This window comes from Triticum aestivum, chromosome 6A (assembly GCF_018294505.1).
Source record: "Triticum aestivum cultivar Chinese Spring chromosome 6A, IWGSC CS RefSeq v2.1, whole genome shotgun sequence".
Classification (NCBI taxonomy): Eukaryota; Viridiplantae; Streptophyta; class Magnoliopsida; order Poales; family Poaceae; genus Triticum; species Triticum aestivum.
The window spans coordinates 99,333,003-99,351,901 of record NC_057809.1 but is presented as its reverse complement, the minus strand read 5'-3'; the positions used below and the strand labels follow the sequence as shown (position 1 = coordinate 99,351,901).

The 18,899-nt window shown below is 47.7% G+C and overlaps 2 protein-coding genes across 3 annotated transcripts; one reads left to right on the top strand and one right to left on the bottom strand.

Moving 5' to 3' along the window:
- Positions 1–4,062: 4,062 nt before the first annotated feature.
- Positions 4,063–5,893, top strand: LOC123132279 (E3 ubiquitin-protein ligase ATL6). The gene has a single exon (XM_044552066.1). It carries the CDS (start codon positions 4,266–4,268, stop codon positions 5,484–5,486), a length of 1,221 nt encoding a protein of 406 aa, XP_044408001.1. The 5' UTR covers positions 4,063–4,265; the 3' UTR covers positions 5,487–5,893.
- A 4,579-nt stretch (positions 5,894–10,472) lies between these two features.
- On the bottom strand, positions 10,473–16,698 carry LOC123132278 (U-box domain-containing protein 52). 2 transcript variants are annotated; one of them, XM_044552065.1, is made up of 10 exons: positions 16,337–16,698; positions 16,105–16,226; positions 15,500–15,621; positions 15,196–15,380; positions 14,966–15,008; positions 13,066–13,426; positions 12,888–12,956; positions 12,254–12,805; positions 11,105–11,842; positions 10,473–10,909 (listed from the first exon to the last, which is right to left on the bottom strand). In XM_044552065.1, the coding sequence occupies exons 1-10, from the start codon at positions 16,605–16,607 to the stop codon at positions 10,895–10,897; spliced, it is 2,478 nt and encodes an 825-aa protein (XP_044408000.1). In that variant the 5' UTR covers positions 16,608–16,698; the 3' UTR covers positions 10,473–10,894. The 2 variants fall into 2 exon arrangements, with proteins under 2 accessions (XP_044408000.1, XP_044407998.1); XM_044552063.1 differs by having other exon boundaries at positions 10,473–10,901.
- Between the last annotated feature and the right edge of the window lie 2,201 nt (positions 16,699–18,899).

The window sequence follows — 18,899 nt, the reverse complement described above, 5'->3', positions numbered from 1 at the left end:
CAAACAATCGGCTGCTCCGTAAGTTCCACGCGAAATCCTAATCGCCTCCTAAGAGAGCTCCTAGTTTTCCGGGAAAAAAAGGAGAATGGACCTTGTTTACGTTTAGGTTATGTAACTCATTACTCGACAACACCTCACCAACCATTTCTTCTGTATCATCTACAGTACATCATCCATGACAGCGATCTTCTTCTCCCTCTCGTACGGCGACCGTTTTGCGGTGGATTTAACGACTCTTTGTCGGGCCTTGCGGCTTTTGGATCATCTGCTCAGCTCCTCACTGTATCTTGGCACGCGCAGAGCTTTTATCTTCTTCCCACGGCGCCGCCCACATATGAATACGAACACACTCCGCCTTCTACCATCCCTTGCCGGCCGCCCCCGTTAATACTCCCAGCCCCACACCCAAAACGAGAAGAGAACAAACCCACCACCATCCATGAAAAAACGGCCGCCTCCGTTAGCGGACAGTGACTGGTCACCCCTCAAAAAACGCACTTCACGTCCGGATATATCAAATTAGAACCTCAAATCTATATTATTACATGCAACATGAAACCTAATTTAAGCATAGCTTGTCCGGTTCCGCTCCCCGCTCGCCCGGCTCCGCCTTGGCCATGTCCGACGGCCGGCTGCGCTCCTCCAAGTGTTGTTCCGGTCACCAGCAAGCTAGGGTAGAGCATGGGACACGAGCTGGCTCATGGGACTCAAGGCCCCGCCGTCTCCCATGCCCTACTCTTCCTCATCGGAGACCGGAATCTGAACGGTGCCGGTAGACGTCAGATCGTTGATGGATCCGTCCGGGGACGATCCGCCGATGTCTACCACGATGCGGTTGCGGCGCCCGAACTGATGCGCCATACGGGGCGCCGGAGAATGCGATTCCGCCTCGCCGACATCCTCCGCCGCCTCCCGTGTCCGGTGCCTTGCACAGCGTGCACGCCGTGCCATGGCCTCATGGGACGATGGTGCTTCCCCAATATCGGCGCGTCACCGGAGGGGTTGCGCGTCCGCCAACGTGTTCGGACGCCATACGGACTGCCCAGCCTCTGACGAGGCAGCTACGACCGGCCTAGTACCGGATCCATGCGCCATTTGGGCGGATGCAATGGATTCCTGGCGGATGGAGTCCGAGCGCAGCCGTCCACAGGCCTCCTCCCGGGCACGGTGGAGCGCCGTATGGGATGAGCTCGGGGTCGGCGGATCTGGAGGTGAAGGACTTAGATCTGCTGCCCGCCATGCCGGAGACGACCGAAAGGATTCGGAGACGAGCTTGGGTGGCGGAGGGAAGTGGAGTGGCTAGGGTTTGATCCGGCGAGCGGATCAGGAGGATTTTATGTGGGGTCGAGTGGGCAAGCGTGGGTCGGGTCCGACGTGGCAGGCGTGCCCGCGCGTCCCCATATCCACCCCATATTTAGGCTGGATATGGGATGTCGGTCAGCCCGAATGTTTGAGGACCGTTTGAGAGGCTCGTCTGGGTCAAAAAATCGTGACCGGACGGCCCGCCCGAACGTATGAGGCGGGTTTAAGAGATTTAGTTGTAAATGCTCTAAGGCACCAGATCACGAAGATCATGCACCGACTGAGCACAATCAGGAGATTTGTTTACCTAGCTTGTTACTATTGTAATCTTAGCATATCTCAACCATCTCGGTTGTGCCCCCTCTCTCTATTTAATAGAAATGTAAGAGCGTTTAGATCACTAGAGTAGTGTAAAACTCTACTAATCAATACAATCGTCAAGCCATCCCCTTAAACATCTGCATATTCACATCCCTCTGCTCAATGGCGTCCTCGCCGTCGCGGCTGCGAGGTCCGGCTACAGAAGAGATGGTGGGTGCCCCCCCGCCCGGGTCGTTGAGATGGTGGAAGGAGGGGCGCTGCATACTCCCGTCGCGGGGCCATCGGGGGCACCCTGGGGCCATGCGGAGTTTGGTTTAGGTAAGGAGCAGGACAGTGTTGAAGATGATGACTTAGATTGGGAGGATGATGACGACGACGAAGACCAAATAAGGGTTATGTTTTCTATTCATGTTCTTCCGTAACCGATTCAGTTCAACCAAAAATAATTTCTAGGGACCTTGGCATCTTTTATATTAACAAAACATTTGTGATGTTACGGTCAAAAAGTTACAGGTTTACCATTTTATTGTCAACCAAAAGTTTGACCGTACATCGGAAAAAAGGCTTTCGTCCCGTTTTATAATAAAGCAAACCGCCACAAGCCACATAAAGTTCATACCGGATACAAACGCACTCACACACATATCGACCACACACAAACACACACAACACATCACAACAAAGGTTCTACTGAGGGCACCAGCTCAACAAGCCCAAAATAAAAATAAAAGGTGATAAGACGACCGGACGGCAACGCCTAGTCCGACTCCAGAGGTGGTGGTGGCAGGGGAGACGACAACTGAAGCGCCAAGGTCCTGAGTCCCGCGGAGATAACATCAATGGCGCCTCAGTCTTAGGGCGGCTAAGAGGCTTCCAAAGTTGCAAGAAACCACAAAGTTTGTAGATCGCGTCAGTAGGTTGCCACAAAGGCGGAGTGTCCAATCGGCCAAAGCGTCCACGCAAGAGCCCCAATCCCGAGCCACCTAATGTGGCGGGAACTGAAGGCCAGGGGCGGAGCCAGGATTTAGACTTGAGGGGAGCAAAAAACAATATGATCGCATCAAAAATAGAGCATCAAAATCTTCCCCTTTGTTCTTGTGCCCTAGAAAAATTGGACCAGGCCTAAAACACTACCTAATTCTGAATTATTTACGGCCATCAGTATAATCCCAGTATGAGGTGATGTGATCTGTTGAGGGGCGAATCATTAGGAGGGGGGAGTCTAGCCCCTGCTCGCCCTTGTCTCCGCCCCTCCTGATGGCCGTGGCATTCAACTCCTAGAAGAGGTCTGGGAAGTTGGAGTGGCACCACCCACCACCCATCACTTCCCGGAAAGCAACTCCAGAGGAATTGTGCCAAGGCACACAAGAAGAATATATGATTAGAGTCTTCTTCTGTGTCGCACAATGGGCAAATACCATCACTAGGGCCGCTGTGTTTTGAGTACCTCCACCCCTGAAGGGACTCGACCGCAAATCCATTGCTAGAGGAAGATGTTAATCTTGAGTGGGATTCTAATCGACCAAATCTGGGAGAGAGGCTTCAGGCCAGGAGAGGGAGCGATGGCATGGTAAAGAGATTCGTGGAAAACCTACCACTACTCTCAAGACGCCACGAGACCACATCTGGCTCTAAGCTCGGGGTGTGCAAAGCCACACACACTCGAGTAGCGCCTCCCACGCCGCAAGTTCTGGGGGGGGTCGAAGGTGCCCCGAAAAGCGAGGGTCCCTAAGTCAATAAGGACAAAGATATGGGAAGAGATGCGTACGGAGAAAAGCTCCAGGAAACTGGTTTGCAAAGGGCTGGTGTGAATGGCGCGTGTGAACCGGTGGTATGATGTGTGCTTGGAGAAACTGAGATGGAGGGGCCGAGGGGATCTATGGAGTTGGGCAACCAGTCAACCACTAGCCAGTGGAGCTGGCTGTTGCAGGCGGCAATCTACGGGAGGTGTAAGCCGAGGAGATGAGACGAGATGGTCCTTAAAGATGAGTCGTTTACCGAGGACATGAGAATGGGAAGGGGCGATGGAGTTACTTGGTGGGGATCGGGGAAGTTCCTTTGTATTTTTATTAGTAGAGATATAGTAGTATTAAAGAAAAATGGACGAGTATATTCACTGGTCGGGTTCACTTATAGAATTATATCCATGTCATATTCATTATTAGTCCAGTTGGGTTCGGACTCTACTCATAGGTATAAATTTATATTCAAATCATATTCATTCAGGTCGGGTATCTATGGGTAAAACTGTCATCTTTAGAGAGGAGTGTGTGCCTTTTCAAAATAAAGTAAAATAAAATATGGAACTCATTAATCGACAGCAGCACCTCACCAACCATTTCTTCCGTATCATCTACATCATCCACGACAGCGATCTTCTTCTCCCTCTCGTACGGCGACCGTTTTGCGGTGGATTTAACGACTCTTTGCCGGGCCTTGCGGCTGCTGGATCACCTGCTCATCTCCTCACCGTATCTTGGCACGCGCGGACTTTTTATCTTCTTCCCACGGCCCCGCCCACATATGAATATGAAGTTATGAACACACTCCGCACTCTACCATCCCTCGCCGGCCGCCTCCGTTAATACTCCCAGTCCCAGTCCCGCACCCAAAGAGAGAAGAGAAGAAACCCACCACCATCCATGAACCCGACGCGCGGCCGCCGCAATGGCGGCAGCTCCTTTCTCCTCGTCACCATACTCGTCGCTGCGGCGGCCGATATCGCGGCCGCGCAGCAGAGCGGCAAGGGGCCGAGCTACTTCGACCCGCAGAACTTCAACCCGTCCATGGCGGTCATAATCGTCGTGCTCGTCACAGCCTTCTTCTTCCTCGGGTTCTTCTCCATCTACATCCGGCGATGCGCGGGCGGGCCGCTCGGCGGGCCCGGCGAGGACCTCGGCGCCAGGCCGGGCGTGGGCGGGATCGCGTTCCTCACCTCGGGCGCCGCGCGGTCGAGGAGGATGAGAGGGCTGGACGCCGCCGCGCTCGAGGCGCTCCCCACCATGGCCTACGCCGACGTCAAGGCGCACAAGGTCGGCAAGGGCGAGCTGGAGTGCGCCGTGTGCCTCAGCGAGTTCGACGACGACGACACGCTCCGCCTCCTCCCCAAGTGCTCGCACGCGTTCCACGCCGACTGCATCGACGCCTGGCTCGCGTCGCACGTCACCTGCCCGGTCTGCCGCGCGAATCTCGTCCCCGGCGCCGACGCCCCCGTGGCATCCGGCGCTGCTGCTGCGTCGGCGACGCCGGAGCGGGACGACGTAGCTGCTACGTTGGCGCCGCAGCCGGCGGAGGAAACGCCCACGGCGCCGCCGGAGCAAGTGACGGTGGTGATCACCGATGCTGCCGAGGAGACGGAGGAGGAGAGGGTCAGGAGGGAGGAGGCGGCCGAGCTGGTGCGTATCGGCAGCGTGAAGCGCGCGCTGCGCAGCAAGTCCGGCCGGAGTCCCGCCGCGCAGTTCCCGCGCTCGCACACCACGGGGCACTCGCTCGCGGCAGCGCCGGCCGAGAGCGCGGAGCGGTACACGCTGAGGCTGCCCGAGCACGTCCTCCGAGAGGTCGTCGCGGCGGGCAAGCTGCGGCGCACGAAGAGCCTCCAAGCGTTTCGGGAGGGCCGCGCCGGCGGGAGCACGCGCCGGGGCAGCAGGAGCGTCCGGCTCGGGCAGTCCGGCCGGTGGCCCGCCATCACCATGTCGTCGTTCTTGGGACTCTCGTTCTCGGCGTGGGGGTCGTCGCGGCGTGGCGAAGCCGAGGCCGCCGGCAAGGGCGGCGCGAAGGTCGCCAGCGACGGCACAGCAGCCGCGGAACAGCAGCAGTGCGACAGCGGGGCGTGCCCACTTCCACTCGGCGGCCGCCGTGTTTGAACTTTGACGCGGTGAAAAGCACGGCAAAGTTTAGGAACACGTCTCTGTCGTCGCCGTTAACCCTCTTTTCGGCGGTGAATTTAGGGCGAAACAAAACCTCTTTTCGGCGGTCAATTCAGGGAAAACTTTGTACAGAAACACCTTTTAGTTAGTCGTCGGTTAAACTCCATTCATTAGGTCCTTGTGTAATTCATTCAAGTGTGTATAGTACTACGTACGAACGTACATTTTTCTCTCCTCTTTTTCTTTGGACAAGCTTTATTTGGCAGGTGGCAGCACGTCTACTTACCCTCTTTCATTTTCATCATAGCTCATAAGTAAGAGGAGCCGTGTAAAATGAGCAAGTAAACCGGCGTGCCATGAGCGTTTCCCTAGTGAGCAGGTCAACAAACTTCATGAATGTAAACAAGGACTAATTAATCATCATCGTTTACCACACGGTCGGTCGGGCTCGAATAGTCGAACCTTTCCTTTTCGGTTTCGCCCGTCGAACAAAAATGTGGACTGAAAATGATCGGTGGTTTGGTGAGCGTGACTTTGATACGGAGGAAGAGATGACCGATGACATCGATCTGACACTAGCAGTGCATCTAGAGGTTCTCGCGAGGGGCTGGTGGGAGCTCATGGAACAGTTGCTCTCACCAAACACCGGAGGCGTCCCCCAAAAGGGTAAAAAAAAAGGGATCCGGAACATGTTGCACAAAAGGTTTAAGTCAGCTCATCCATTTCGTCCGTTTTGGTTCGTTGAGACAAAAAACCACGGCCCAACGTCGTACGAACGTAAACATAAAATTTGTTTGTCATGGGTTTATTTGGACGCATTTCTACCGTAAATTTGGATTCGGTTTACGTTCACACAGACACGAGACGGGCGTGCCGTGCTTCCTCTCGGTGTCTGTCTCCGGCCTGCACATCACCCATTTGCCCGACAACCTAGCTCTAGCCGCCGCCAACATGGGGTTCTTCAGCAAGCACTGCGGCACGCATGACCACGAGGCCGGTTCCTCACAGGGGCGCCGGCCAACTTCACCATGGCGTCGCGGGCGACACACCAGCGCATGTACATCCCCTTCCATCGTTGCCATTATTTTTTGGAGCATCACGTGTAGGTGTCATGGCCGAACGTCAACTTGTTGTATGGCTGGCACCTCAATCCCGACAAGGTTTCGCTTTCGTGGTGCCGCAATTAGACTGCACGCGGACGGCAGAGATCCACTGCCGCCGTGCTGACCTCCCACCTGAGCTCCGCCGCCACCCAAACTACACAACGGAATCACCGAACTGGGACGCGTGGTTTGCCACCGAGCACAACCTGCGCCGCCGATCAAGATTCAAGGGTGCAACCCGTGGTCCACCGTTGCCGGTGAAGGAGGAGGGCAAGGAGGTGCAGCAGCCATTTGGGGAGTCGGAGCGCAAGAAGATGGCTAGGTGGCCTGGCCATGCGCGGGCACTGGCCAAATCTATGGCCGTCATGGAGGCCAACACGCCCCCACCGCCACCGGCACCAGCACCGCCCACGCTGGAGCCTTCGGCGGAGGAGTCCCGCTTCATTTCATCGACGAGCACCGTGCCCATCTACGTGTCGTGCACACACCCGTTTGGCTTGGTGCGACCGAGAAGGAGGAGCGGCAATTTACAAGGCTGAGATGCGCGCGTTGGCGGCCGAGTGCAAGATGGAGGCCGAGCGGCAGGCAGCGTAGCAGCCGGTCTAGCGGTTGGCAGCGTTGACAGCCTTCCAGACGACTTTCTCATGGATGGAGGTGTCAGTGTATGTCAGCCTGACTGAGGAGGAGGAGGACGCCAACACCGATGCCTAGATCCTCACCCTCTGCCGCCTACTTTTTTTAATGTTTCTATTTAACATTTTAAGTTTTAATTAATGTAAACTGGACTTATGTTGGCTATTTTTTTTAAATATGTATGTCCGCAAAATGTGTCCTTCCGGGTTGGGCTGACCTATGGACCGGCAGGCAAAAACGAACATTTTTGTTGTCCATCTAGCCAATCCAAATATAATTCGCTTCTGTTTGAGTCGTCGTGTTGTCGTGTTGGAATTGGCCTTATCGCCTTGAGGATAGTAGCTAACCCAAGTTACCTGATGCCCATGTGTCTACGCCTCAGAAACAGCGAGCAAAGAAGAAGCAAAGGATGGAGTGTGAGGATGTCATCGTTCACGATGAAAATATGATATTGGCGAGCTCTAGAGGAGTGCGGCTGGGATCTACTCTCTCCGTCCGGAAAAAATTTATCTGAAAATGGATGAAAGTGTTAGATACATCTATCTGAGGGACAAACTTGGAACAATGAGGGACAAATTTTTTCTGACTTGAGGAGTATGAAAATATTAGTCTGAGACTCACGTGAACTGCAGGAAGACGATTTGTGGCACGTTGGTGTGGCGGCACCAAGATTTCTGGCCGTTCAAATGCTTAGCAATTCAGAAATTGGTTTGGTCTTTGCATGTGCTTTAGTACCTAATTATCTTATATGGGGTCCATGTGAGCAACTTTTGGCAGCTCCACCCATCTCACATCTCATTATGCTGTTTTTATTTTGACTTTCGAATTTGAATCAATTATATCTTTTGAACCAAACGTCAATGTTATATTTGGTTTTCATATTTGTATTTCTTGAGACGAGGGCTTTTAAATAAGATTCATTTTAAATACATTTTGACGAGTTTTTAAAATTCTGTTAAGTTTCAAGTGCTAAAACTTGGTGCAAGCGAACGAAAAAAATCGCAAGTTGTAGAAACTAAAATTTAAACTTGATGTGCCATTATGCGGAATCCAAGGACTTTGCGGATTGTGAGGCAAATCGAACAGTCGGGCAAGTTTCAACTACTAAAATTTGATAGGGATGATGATAAATTTAGCAGGTTTCAAAACTAAAACTTAAACCCTAAAATGTAAACCTTAAACCTAAAGCCGTAAGCTCAGAACACTAAAACCCTAAAAACATATGAAACTTGGTAAAACTTGATGAAACTTGGCAAAACTTAATGGTACGACTATCGAGTTTCAATATTTGAAACTTGGATTTTTTTTTAAGAAAAATGGAAAAGTTGTCGAAATGTATTCAAGATTAGTCTTGTTCGAAAGTTCTCGTCGTGAATGGAGATATATGCAAACGAAACATAATTTATGACTTTTGGTTCAAAATACAATAGATTAAAATTAAAAGATGAAATTAAACTAGCATGGGAGGTGGGGTGGATGGTGTATGAAACTCTCGCAAAAGTTTAAAAAGGCATGCATGAATGGACACCGCCCTACAGTACGTAATCAAAGGCCTAAGACTAATCAATTTTACTACTCTTAAAGCAATCGGACGATCGTCCTCATGCAGAGGGCGGGGGTATCCTCTTTGTCGAGAAAAAACATTGACATGGTGGATGGTAGCAGCGAGTCATGGAGATTTACAGGATTGTGTGGGGAGCTGAAATGGGAGGACAGACACTTGAGGTGGGACTCGCTGAGGCTGTTTAATTCTAGGTTGCCGCTTCCTTGTCTGGTAAGGGCGACCATAATGAGATACTCTACACAGATGATAAATAAGTTGGGCGTCCTAGGGATCAAATGGCAATGCAAGCGGCATGGTTTATTTGGTGGGAGCAGCGTCAACTGACACAGGGAGAACATGCTCAAACTGTCCCTAGAGCTGCTATGTCTATTGAAGCGTTAGTGTTGAAGTAAACGATGGGAGGAGCCGAAAGAAATCCCCGGATCGACCTTGTCATCGGCGGATTTGCCTGATCCTCATAGCATCTCCAACAGGTGATGAATAAAATGGTGATGTAAAAACTGATATAGCCATATAGGGTAGGAGATATAAGATTTTACATCACCGCGGTGGTTGTTGCACCAACAGATGATGTAAAGGGTGCCCGAAACGACTTTTTTTCCCATCATGGTTGTGTTTTTACATAGTTTGTTGGAGCAACGTTTTTGGGACAAAGTGGCCTAAACGGCTATCCTGTTGGAGATGCTCTGAAGGAATGCGTATGTTCAATGCTGGTGTTGCTTTCAAACACGGAGACCAAGGAGGGCTCTACCGGCGTGATTATGAGACACCACTGGTAGTTTTGTCGCTGCAAGGAGCTTCAACATTGAAAATGCTCTGGACGTGCTTACAGCTGAAGCGGACAGAGATCCAGTGCCTTGCGCACAGCAAGGCACGGCGTAACTAGCGGCCAGCCAGCCGTTGGATCAGGGAAGGGGGGGGGGGGGCTCAGATCAAATATTGTAGCGCAGAACACTGTTGACGGGATACTGTAGCGCAGATCACTGTAGGTGGGGGACTGTACATCGAGCACTGTAGAACTGCCACTGTTCATGCAGATCTGGCCGTCGATCCTGGATCGGACGGTGTGGAGAGTGGGGCCAGTCATCATACTGTTCATCGATGCCTTGCTCACATCAAGGCACTGGATCTCATTCTGGCTGAAGCATATGCAGCTGTAAATGAGTTATTCTTGGCTCAAGATATGAGAGCCATAGGATCACACTGCAATCTGATTGCGAGAGTGTTATCCAAACTTTATGTGATGGTGGTGTATCAGCAACAGCAAGCTCTGCTCTGATATTTTTCATGACTGCCATGTACTCCCTCTGTTCCCTTTTATAAGATGTTTTACACATTTCAGACACGCCCATAACAGTTCAAAGCGGACTGGCTAAAATGTCTTATAAAAAAGAACGGGGGGAGTAACAGCTAGTGGATTTGACAAAGCTAGATTTGAACACTGCCCAAGGGAAGCTACTTTGGGGGCACATGAGGTAGCTAGGTCTGTTTCTCTACTTCCTGAAGCTTGTACTTGGGTCGATGAACCCCCTAGTTTCCTCTTTGCCTTTTCTTCTGAACGATGTAACTGTCGTTGTTAATCACTAAAATGGCCGAGTAGCTTTCCGTCAAAAAATTGTGGATAAGAAATGCACAATTTAGGTGTGACCGAGTCTTCCATTATGTAACATTTTCGTTCTTTATGTGATCCCTTGTTGTTTACAGTAATCTTTGTCAGAAATATGTCCTTACAGCAAATCTCTCTCCGAGTCTGTTTACATAATTCCCAGTCCGGATCAAAGTCCTCGGCCCTGGATGACAGGAAAGTAGCATGTGATTGATCCAGGTCATGAAAGTGTGACTTCTTCTGTACTAGCAGATGTGAGCTACAAAATTGTATGTTAAATGTACAGGTTTGTTGATTTAAACATTTCCGGAGAAAGAACTACAACAATCTGAATTTTTTTGCTGGGATAGTGCAGTATCTACATCAAAGTTGGAACAGCTGCCAGGTTCCAGTGCGACAGCTGACACGCCCTACTCCTGGTCCTCATATTGCTATGCTGAAAATGATCCTGCCTTCGCACTCCCTTCGGTAAGAATCTCAGACAAGCCATCAACCAAAATTAAATCCTGCATTCCTAGTAGAAAAAAAGAGAGTTAAAGCCTAGGTGAGACATCAAAAAATTTAACAGATTTCAGCTAATTTCCAGATGTAAGATATCCTAATTCCTTTGTTACAATTTCGGTGTTTCCATCGCCAAATTGAAAAACCGAAACATTGTTCATAAGCCAATGGAGACAACAAAGGGCGACCCACTGGTCAGTTCTTTTACCTTGTCACTGGCTGAACGCTGATGGGATTGGTCCATGGAAGGATGTTCAGATGGCACACTTAGTGCATGCAGACGGACTAGCTCAGGTAGCACAACAGATTCCAGATCGGGGCGGTCTCTATGCCGCAGCTCGCAGCATTTCAGTGCAAGCTCGGCAAACCTCTTCGCCTCCTCCACCGGCCAGCCAGTCACTCTGCTATCCAAGAGATCCTCAAAGGTCCCTTCTTCCAGTGCATCAGATACAGCGTAGGCGAGCCCCATGGCGTCCTTTGCGGTGATCATCTGAAGATAGATAATGCCGAGGGCATACACATCAGATTTTGTGCTGACCAGTCCTGTCTTCTGGTACTCAGGATCAATGTAGCAAAAGGTCCCCGCTGCGTCGGTCATCCGGTACTGCGTCTTTGTGTCATCCATCGATCGGGGGATGATGCGGGCGAGACCAACATCGGCGATCTTGCAGACGAAATCTTCGCCAAGGAGGATGTTCCCAGGCTTGAGGTCTCGGTGAACAAAGGCTTCAGGCTTCATTTTGTGTAGGTAGAGCAGGCCAGTGGCTAACTCCACTGAAATCTTGAAACGGAGCTGCCATGGCAGTGGCGGAGTGTTTGAACGACAATAGAGCCGGTCCTCGAGGCTACCATTCGGCATGTACTCGTATATTAGGCAACCATACTCGGGACAAGCACCCACTAGTTGTACCATGTTGGGATGCCGAAGGTTGTTCAGCAGATCAATCTGATGATAACAAAACTTATCAATTACATTACTGAAAAAGTCAAAATCCTTTCATTTTATAATGTTTTAAAAAAATCACTGCATTATCATACAGCTAAATGCTATCTCCATCCGAATAATGTTGCCTTTGACTTCAGTATCTGGCTATTTGTAGTGAGAAAATTGACTAAGTTGAAGTGCGGGAACTGTGGATGCAACCTTTTTTGTTTTGTTAAACATTGTAAGGGGCTGGTTCGGAAGAATGATATTTCCCGGTAAAATTTTGGTATTGAACTTTGCCAGGAAATACTTCTCTTCCAAACCGGCCCTAATGCCAATACATATCCTGACAACATTTCTCTTTTAGTTTGGAAAAGAGAAATTGTAGTGGCAAAAGGCAGTTTTGTCAAGCAAAATGAGCTATGACCATACCTCCTGTTGAAACTGTTTCAGGCCTTGAGTTACATTGGAGTGAAGAATCTTGACTGCAACAGGGGTATTACTAAGTGTAGCTTTATAGACTGGTCCATAACCTCCTTCCCCAACCTTCAGGTCTTCTGAGAAATTATTGGTCGCCTTCGCGATTTCATTTGGATTATACAATCTGCACTCTAATCTAGTAGGGAGACACTCTAGTATTCTTTTAGTCTCAATTGGCCTTGGAAAGGGTTTGCTGTTCAATTCAAGTTTATGTTTCTCCTCAGGAGTGGATCCATATATATCATTTCGAGGTGAGAAAAATTTTGGAGGCAAGCGTCGCAACATTGGGTTAACTTGTTTCTGGGCACTGTGATCCATAAATTCCTCTGTGATTCTTTCTCTATGCTGAGGGTCGGAAGATAAAGTTTCAAGTGTCAAGAGGTTTTGCTTTGGGCCACGAACCGCTGAATTCGGTTTGGCACCTTGTCTACCAAGTAAAGGACCATCTTTTCGTTCATCAACGGCATGCAAGTTTTCTGTCCCATCTTCGTCCCCAAGAGGTAACTGCGATCCCAAAAGAATGCTTCCTTCAGATCTAGTGCAAGATCAGAACCAAAGACACAAAATGGTAAACAATAACCGGTACCTCTTTGTAGTTCCGAAGCATATTGCCATTCCTTTTCTGAAATTGCCTCAGATCAGCTTTCACATCATCCTACAAATGACATGGTGTTGGTAAGACTTGTATATAACTGATTTTAGCAGTTCCGTATGCCATAAAGAATTAGGATACAAAGCTTCTGGTAGAAATGCTCGAATCATACTGCTTGATAGTTCGAAGCTGCTGAAGCACATTCTCCAGTTGGGGTTAAAGAGCCATAGGCATTATATTCAAGACTAAGTGCATTATCATCAATGCCCAAGTATTCTTCATGTGGAGCCTGGAATGGATGCTCATTGTCCTTATTTAGCAAAAACAAGGTTTCTCTACGATTCTCGGGATATTCTGGAGACAAATGATTGCCTTGTTTATTCACAACTCTTATGAATTCACTTGGACATGAAGATGTTTTTGAAAGATGTGAATCGGCACTTCTCTGTTGAACTAGTGCCTTGAGGTTGCCATGTTGTGCTGCTTCATCAAAATTGGTACCGATGTGCGCAGCAGCGTGTGTCGACATCAGCCTGACCCGAGATCAAATAGAATAAGAAATAACTATCCCCCTCAAAAAAAATACAAGCCAAAATAGAAACGGTAATTCACAATTTTCGCAACATCGAAGGGAACATTAAAATTAGAAATAGTTAATTAACCGATATGACATATAAAATAAGATATCTGCTATGAACTTTAGCTGCATAGAAAATAGCTCGACAAATGGTCGTGAATAGTTGGGTTTATTCTACTGGCTATGGTCATATTTTACATTGCTGCATTGTAGGGGGTAAGAGTCAAATTCGACATTCAAAAGGATAAAATTGTCCTTGCACATGATCCATCAACATTATTTGGAAATGATCAAACATAAACACTCCAATATACAAAAGGGAAGAAGCTAATTGGAGCCAATGACATCCTTAAATTATTTGCATTAATACTTGGCAAAGTATGTACAGTTACTTAGATCATGAGGCATGACTAGATTGCCAAAAAAAAATATGGGGTTCAAGTTCTATTATATTTGAAATAACATATGTTGCAAATTATACATACCCTGGATTTCTCATAATATTCTATGCTGAAATATTCATCAATGTTTTGAATGTTAAATCCATTGTTCTTGGTTTTTGTTACTGGTACTTCAAATCTCATGATATTCTCAGAGAGGGAAAAGACTGAGGGGAAATCCCATACTAAGAAGGGAAAGACACCAAAAGGAAATTCCATACTGTATTAAATATTAAATATCAAGTTAGCTTATAATATATTAAATATCAAGTTAGCTTATAATATATAAAACTTAACATTTACTTATTGGCTTGCATACATTCTGTTTTGGAATTATTTCAACCATGCTGTGCAAGAAAGTAAAGTTCACAAGGTTTAGATTTGCTCATGGTTTCTAGTATGGTATGGCCACCTAAAAGGGCTTGGCATATAATGGTATGGTTGTAGGAACGTATTGTGTATTTTATACTTTATGAATGTAATTGGTGTTTCCATATAGTTAGATTTGTTTAAGTATATGGTCCAGCATTCTCCATCGCATGAGCTTTGGGGTGAACTGTCTTGTGCATAATTCTACATAGTATGAAACCACACAAGACTTGAGGTCGAGGCCCAGCTAGAGAAAATGAAAATAAATAAATAAATATCGCAGCCTACTTTCAGTCCACATTAGGCCCAAGAGAGCCATAAATGACGGCAGTGTTACATTGTACACCTTTCTCATCAGCTTGAGCTTTTGGGTGAACCGACTAATGCATGTAATTCTACAAGGTTTTCATTAAACTAAAACTAAGCTCAGCCTCGAATCCCTGTACATGTAGTACTTACGCAAGACCCTTCCCTGTATATCCTCAACCGTTGTAACTTTGTGCATATTCTATTACATATTTTTCTACAAAATTTAATGCCATGATCTCCCTACAGTTTCCGGTAAACAAAGCTCAGCCAATCAACAGCTTAGAATGGACCATAATCTTTCTGGTAGGCAGGTAAGTAGAGCATTGTAGAAGACCTATCTATCACCCTATTTGTGATAGTTAGGGATGTAGACTCACCTGTAAGAAGGTTCTTCGCCAGGGAACTTGGGTGTTGGTTCACCTGCAAATTACACGTGTGCTTCATGAGCAAACAAAGAATAACCTATTAGAGATAAATATTGTACTCCCTCCGTCCCGAAATAAGTGTCGCTGGTTTAGTACAAAGTTGTACTAAATCAGCGACACTCATTTTGGGACGGAGGGAGTAGTACATCTATAAGAATAAAAGTGTCAAGTGAAATACAAACTTTGTACAGCTAAAGGCCCATTGCCAGGTGCATCAGATTTCATATCCTCTTTGCTTGTATCATTGTCGATTGCATGAGTGGCTGGCCTAAAAGTAGATAACTTTCCTTTTGCAATCACATACACTGAACAGAAGTTTGGTGCATTTTTTGTAACAGATGTAGCGACATCCATTTTCCAAATTGTTCTGCGATGGTTAAGAAAATTATTGAGCTCATCAAAGTACGGCAAGTTTTGCTCTAAAAAGGAGTACCATCAAATAAGAGATAATGACACAGAGAAGTTGTTGTAATGTATATAAATCACCTTGTAAATGCACTCTTAGATGATGCTCCCAGCACAATCTTGTCAACATTATATTTTACAACAAAGTCCACGATAGCTTTCGACACATCTGTTCCATCAAGAATGACATCCCTGCATTGCAACTGTGGATATTAAAGTAAGTCAGCCAAAAGGGAGTTAGTAACTTATGATGGCACCCAATTACTAGATTTATCTGCACATCAGACAACTGTGGCACTAACTGGGATTCATGAGCAGCCACAAATGCAGAAAGAACATTTACTCGATATTTTGGCACTTGTGGTATCGGTTTTTTTTATATTGACATTTATCTAGTGCTTCTTATATTACTATTAAAGCTTAAAATAAGCTTTCATGCTCGTTCCTAGAGAAATTCCCAAACAAATCTGAAAATAAAGGTAGAATGTACACCGCTTGGTTTGGTGGGTCCAAATGCAAATAAGTTTGATATGGTTACATTTTTGCATGGAAATTGTGCTGTAAATTCAGCTCGTTTGGCAAAACGATGAAAGCATATTGATTTTTTGAAACACAGGGGCACAATAATTTGCTGAAATTTTGAATGTAACCAGACACAAAGTGATGATGAAATAGGAAACGCATACCCCTCTTCTGCTGCAGAAGCATTGGAAAGGCAGCATCAGCTCTTTGGTCTGAAGGTCCAGCTGGGCCAGAAAACAAGCCGCGACATCCTCCTGCACGTGCGACGTGGAGAACTGCTTCCCGCCTGCACACGCGTAGATCGCATATTTGAGAATCTGCTATAATTCCGTACTATCAAAATCGATCCCATCGTTTCCACGGCCGGCCAGATGAAGCCCCAAATGGAGAGCGTACCGGCGGGGTTGAGCGCGGCGTTCTTGCGGCGGACGTGGACCAGGAAGAAGGGCTGGTAGCGGGAGAGGACGTGGTCGGCGGCCCACTTGAGCGCGTGCTGGCTGCTCTTGTCGCCGTCGACGGCGACGGCCGCCTTCCCCTCCGCCTCGCCCCCTCCGCTGCCGCGACCCTTGGGCCCCGAGCGCCTCATCGCGGCCGTGAGGGCGACCGCCTTCTTGCCGGCGGCGTCGTGCCGCTTGGCCTCCGTCAAGATCGGAGTGGTGTGCAACATCGTGTGGCGGAGGCGGGGGAGGGGGAGGCCGGGGGAGGGAACGCATCGGCGGCGGCGAGGACGATGGGATGGAGGATGGCGCGGTGGGGTGGGGTGGTGGTGGGGATCAAAGCGCGGGAATGGAGGAGAGGGGACGCCGCGAGCTTGGCGGGGAACGCCTCCCCTCGTCTCTCGGTCGGGTCGCTCCACGCCACACGGGGTTGGGCCTGGACTCGAGTGTGGCCAGGCATGGCATGTTTTTCTTGAAAAAAGAAAAGGAGGACATGTAACTTTATTCAAACTTCTCAAAACTACAGGTACAATGATTTGGATCATAAATATAAAATAACTCCTAGAACTAAGAATTATTGTGAAAATTTCAGAATCATCTTCTTTATGGTATCAGTTTTTGCAACACGAAATGTTGTCAAGGCTTTGCGAAAGAGACTATAGTTAGGTTGGAGAAGCGACACCGCCACTCGTGCACCAACACAAATTTGACTGAAACCCTCTTAGGTTGCCTATCCATAAGGATGAAAAGACATGAGCATCAAAGTGCTCGGGTCGGGGTATCACCTGAAAGTAGAAGGCATCAAAGCACAAGAACTTTAACATAATGTCAAAGTATGACTCCAAAGTCATAATAGACCGCATCAATAAAACGACATATAAAACACTAACAAAGACTCGTCAGATCCGTATAAATGAATCTGCATGGACACATAAACCTAAAATCCGCAAGGTTCGGCGCATCAAACCTACAAAGACACGAACTACCTCGATCTATGGTCCCACTCCATAAGACTTCGTCGTAGCAGGAGAAGATCAGAGTACGTTTGAAAATGCAACTAATCCCGGGGTGGTTTTGATAATTCATAACAACATATGCATCATTGAACTAATGCCTACTCACATAATATTTCAGAAAGTTCAATCTAGGTATGGCAATAAGATGTGAATGTGGACCCCTCAAAATGCGAAGGCAAACATTGGCAAAGCTCCAAGACTAAATTTTTGGTTAAGTGATCAAATATCACATTGAGTCCATAGGAAAGCCAATACTATTAAAAGGGATGAGGTTTTGATCATGAACTGTTTGCTCAAGTGCTTAGAGATCGATATTGCTCCAAAACCCTCAGTCACACTCTCACTTCTTTCTATGTTCAAAACTCTAATGTCTATCTCGGTCCCACCGAACTACATCCAGTTGGGCCCACCGAGAAACACTTGACATAGCCACTAACTAACCCTAGCAATTCGGTCCCACCGAGATAACCCTTCGGTCTCACTGAAGAGCACTTGCCAACCTTCTGTTGCCTATCGATTTCATCTCTGAATTTCTGAGTGGTTTTGATCAATCTCACCGAAGTGTGGAAAGTGATTAGGTCATATTCACCCATCAGTCTCACTGAGCTATTCCATCTGGTCTCACCGAAAAGCCTAAAGTTCAAACCTTTTGCACTAGCCAGTCTCATCGAGTGTTTACACCCGGTCCCACCAAGTTGTGCATAAAGGGGTGTAACGGTTAGATTTTTTGTGTTACTTATATATACCTCCACCCATTCCACCAACTCTCAAAGAGCAATCAGGACGAAACTACCACTTCTCATGTCCAATTCTGAGAGAACCACGTACACTTGTGTTGAAATCAAGGGGGGTCCACTCCAACCATTTGATCATTGATTTTTGGCCCCCTCAAGTTGCATTCCACTCCAACCCTTCTCCTACTACCATGCCAAATCTGTGAGAGAGTGTTGAGTATTGAGGAGACTATCTTTTGAAGCACAAGAGCAAAGAGTTCATCATCAACAACAATATCTATTACCTTTTGAAGATAGTGTCTCTTAGATTGGTTAGGTGTCACTTGGGAGCCTCCAAGCTCGTGGAGTTGAACCAAGGAGTTTGTAAGGGCAATGAGATCGCCTACTTCGTGAAGATCTACCATGAGTGAGGCTAGTACTTCGTGGACGTAAACCATGATGGCATACTTCATGGACCCTTTGTGGGCGGAGCCCACCGTGGACTCGCCCAGCCATTACCCTCTATGGGTTGAAGTTTCCATTAACGTGGACATACGATAGCACCATCTATCAGAACCACGCCAAAAATCACCATTATTTTCTCCGACCCCTCCTTTACGCTCATATGCAAAATCTTTACTTTTCGCTGCCTACTATCTAGACTTGCATGTGTAGGGTGCAACAAGACTTGTGAAATTGCTAAAAACTTGCCAGGAACTAAAACTGTGAAAATGTTATGTTTTTATCTGGTCAAGTAGTCTAATTACTTCCTCTAAACCTACTTACGATCCTA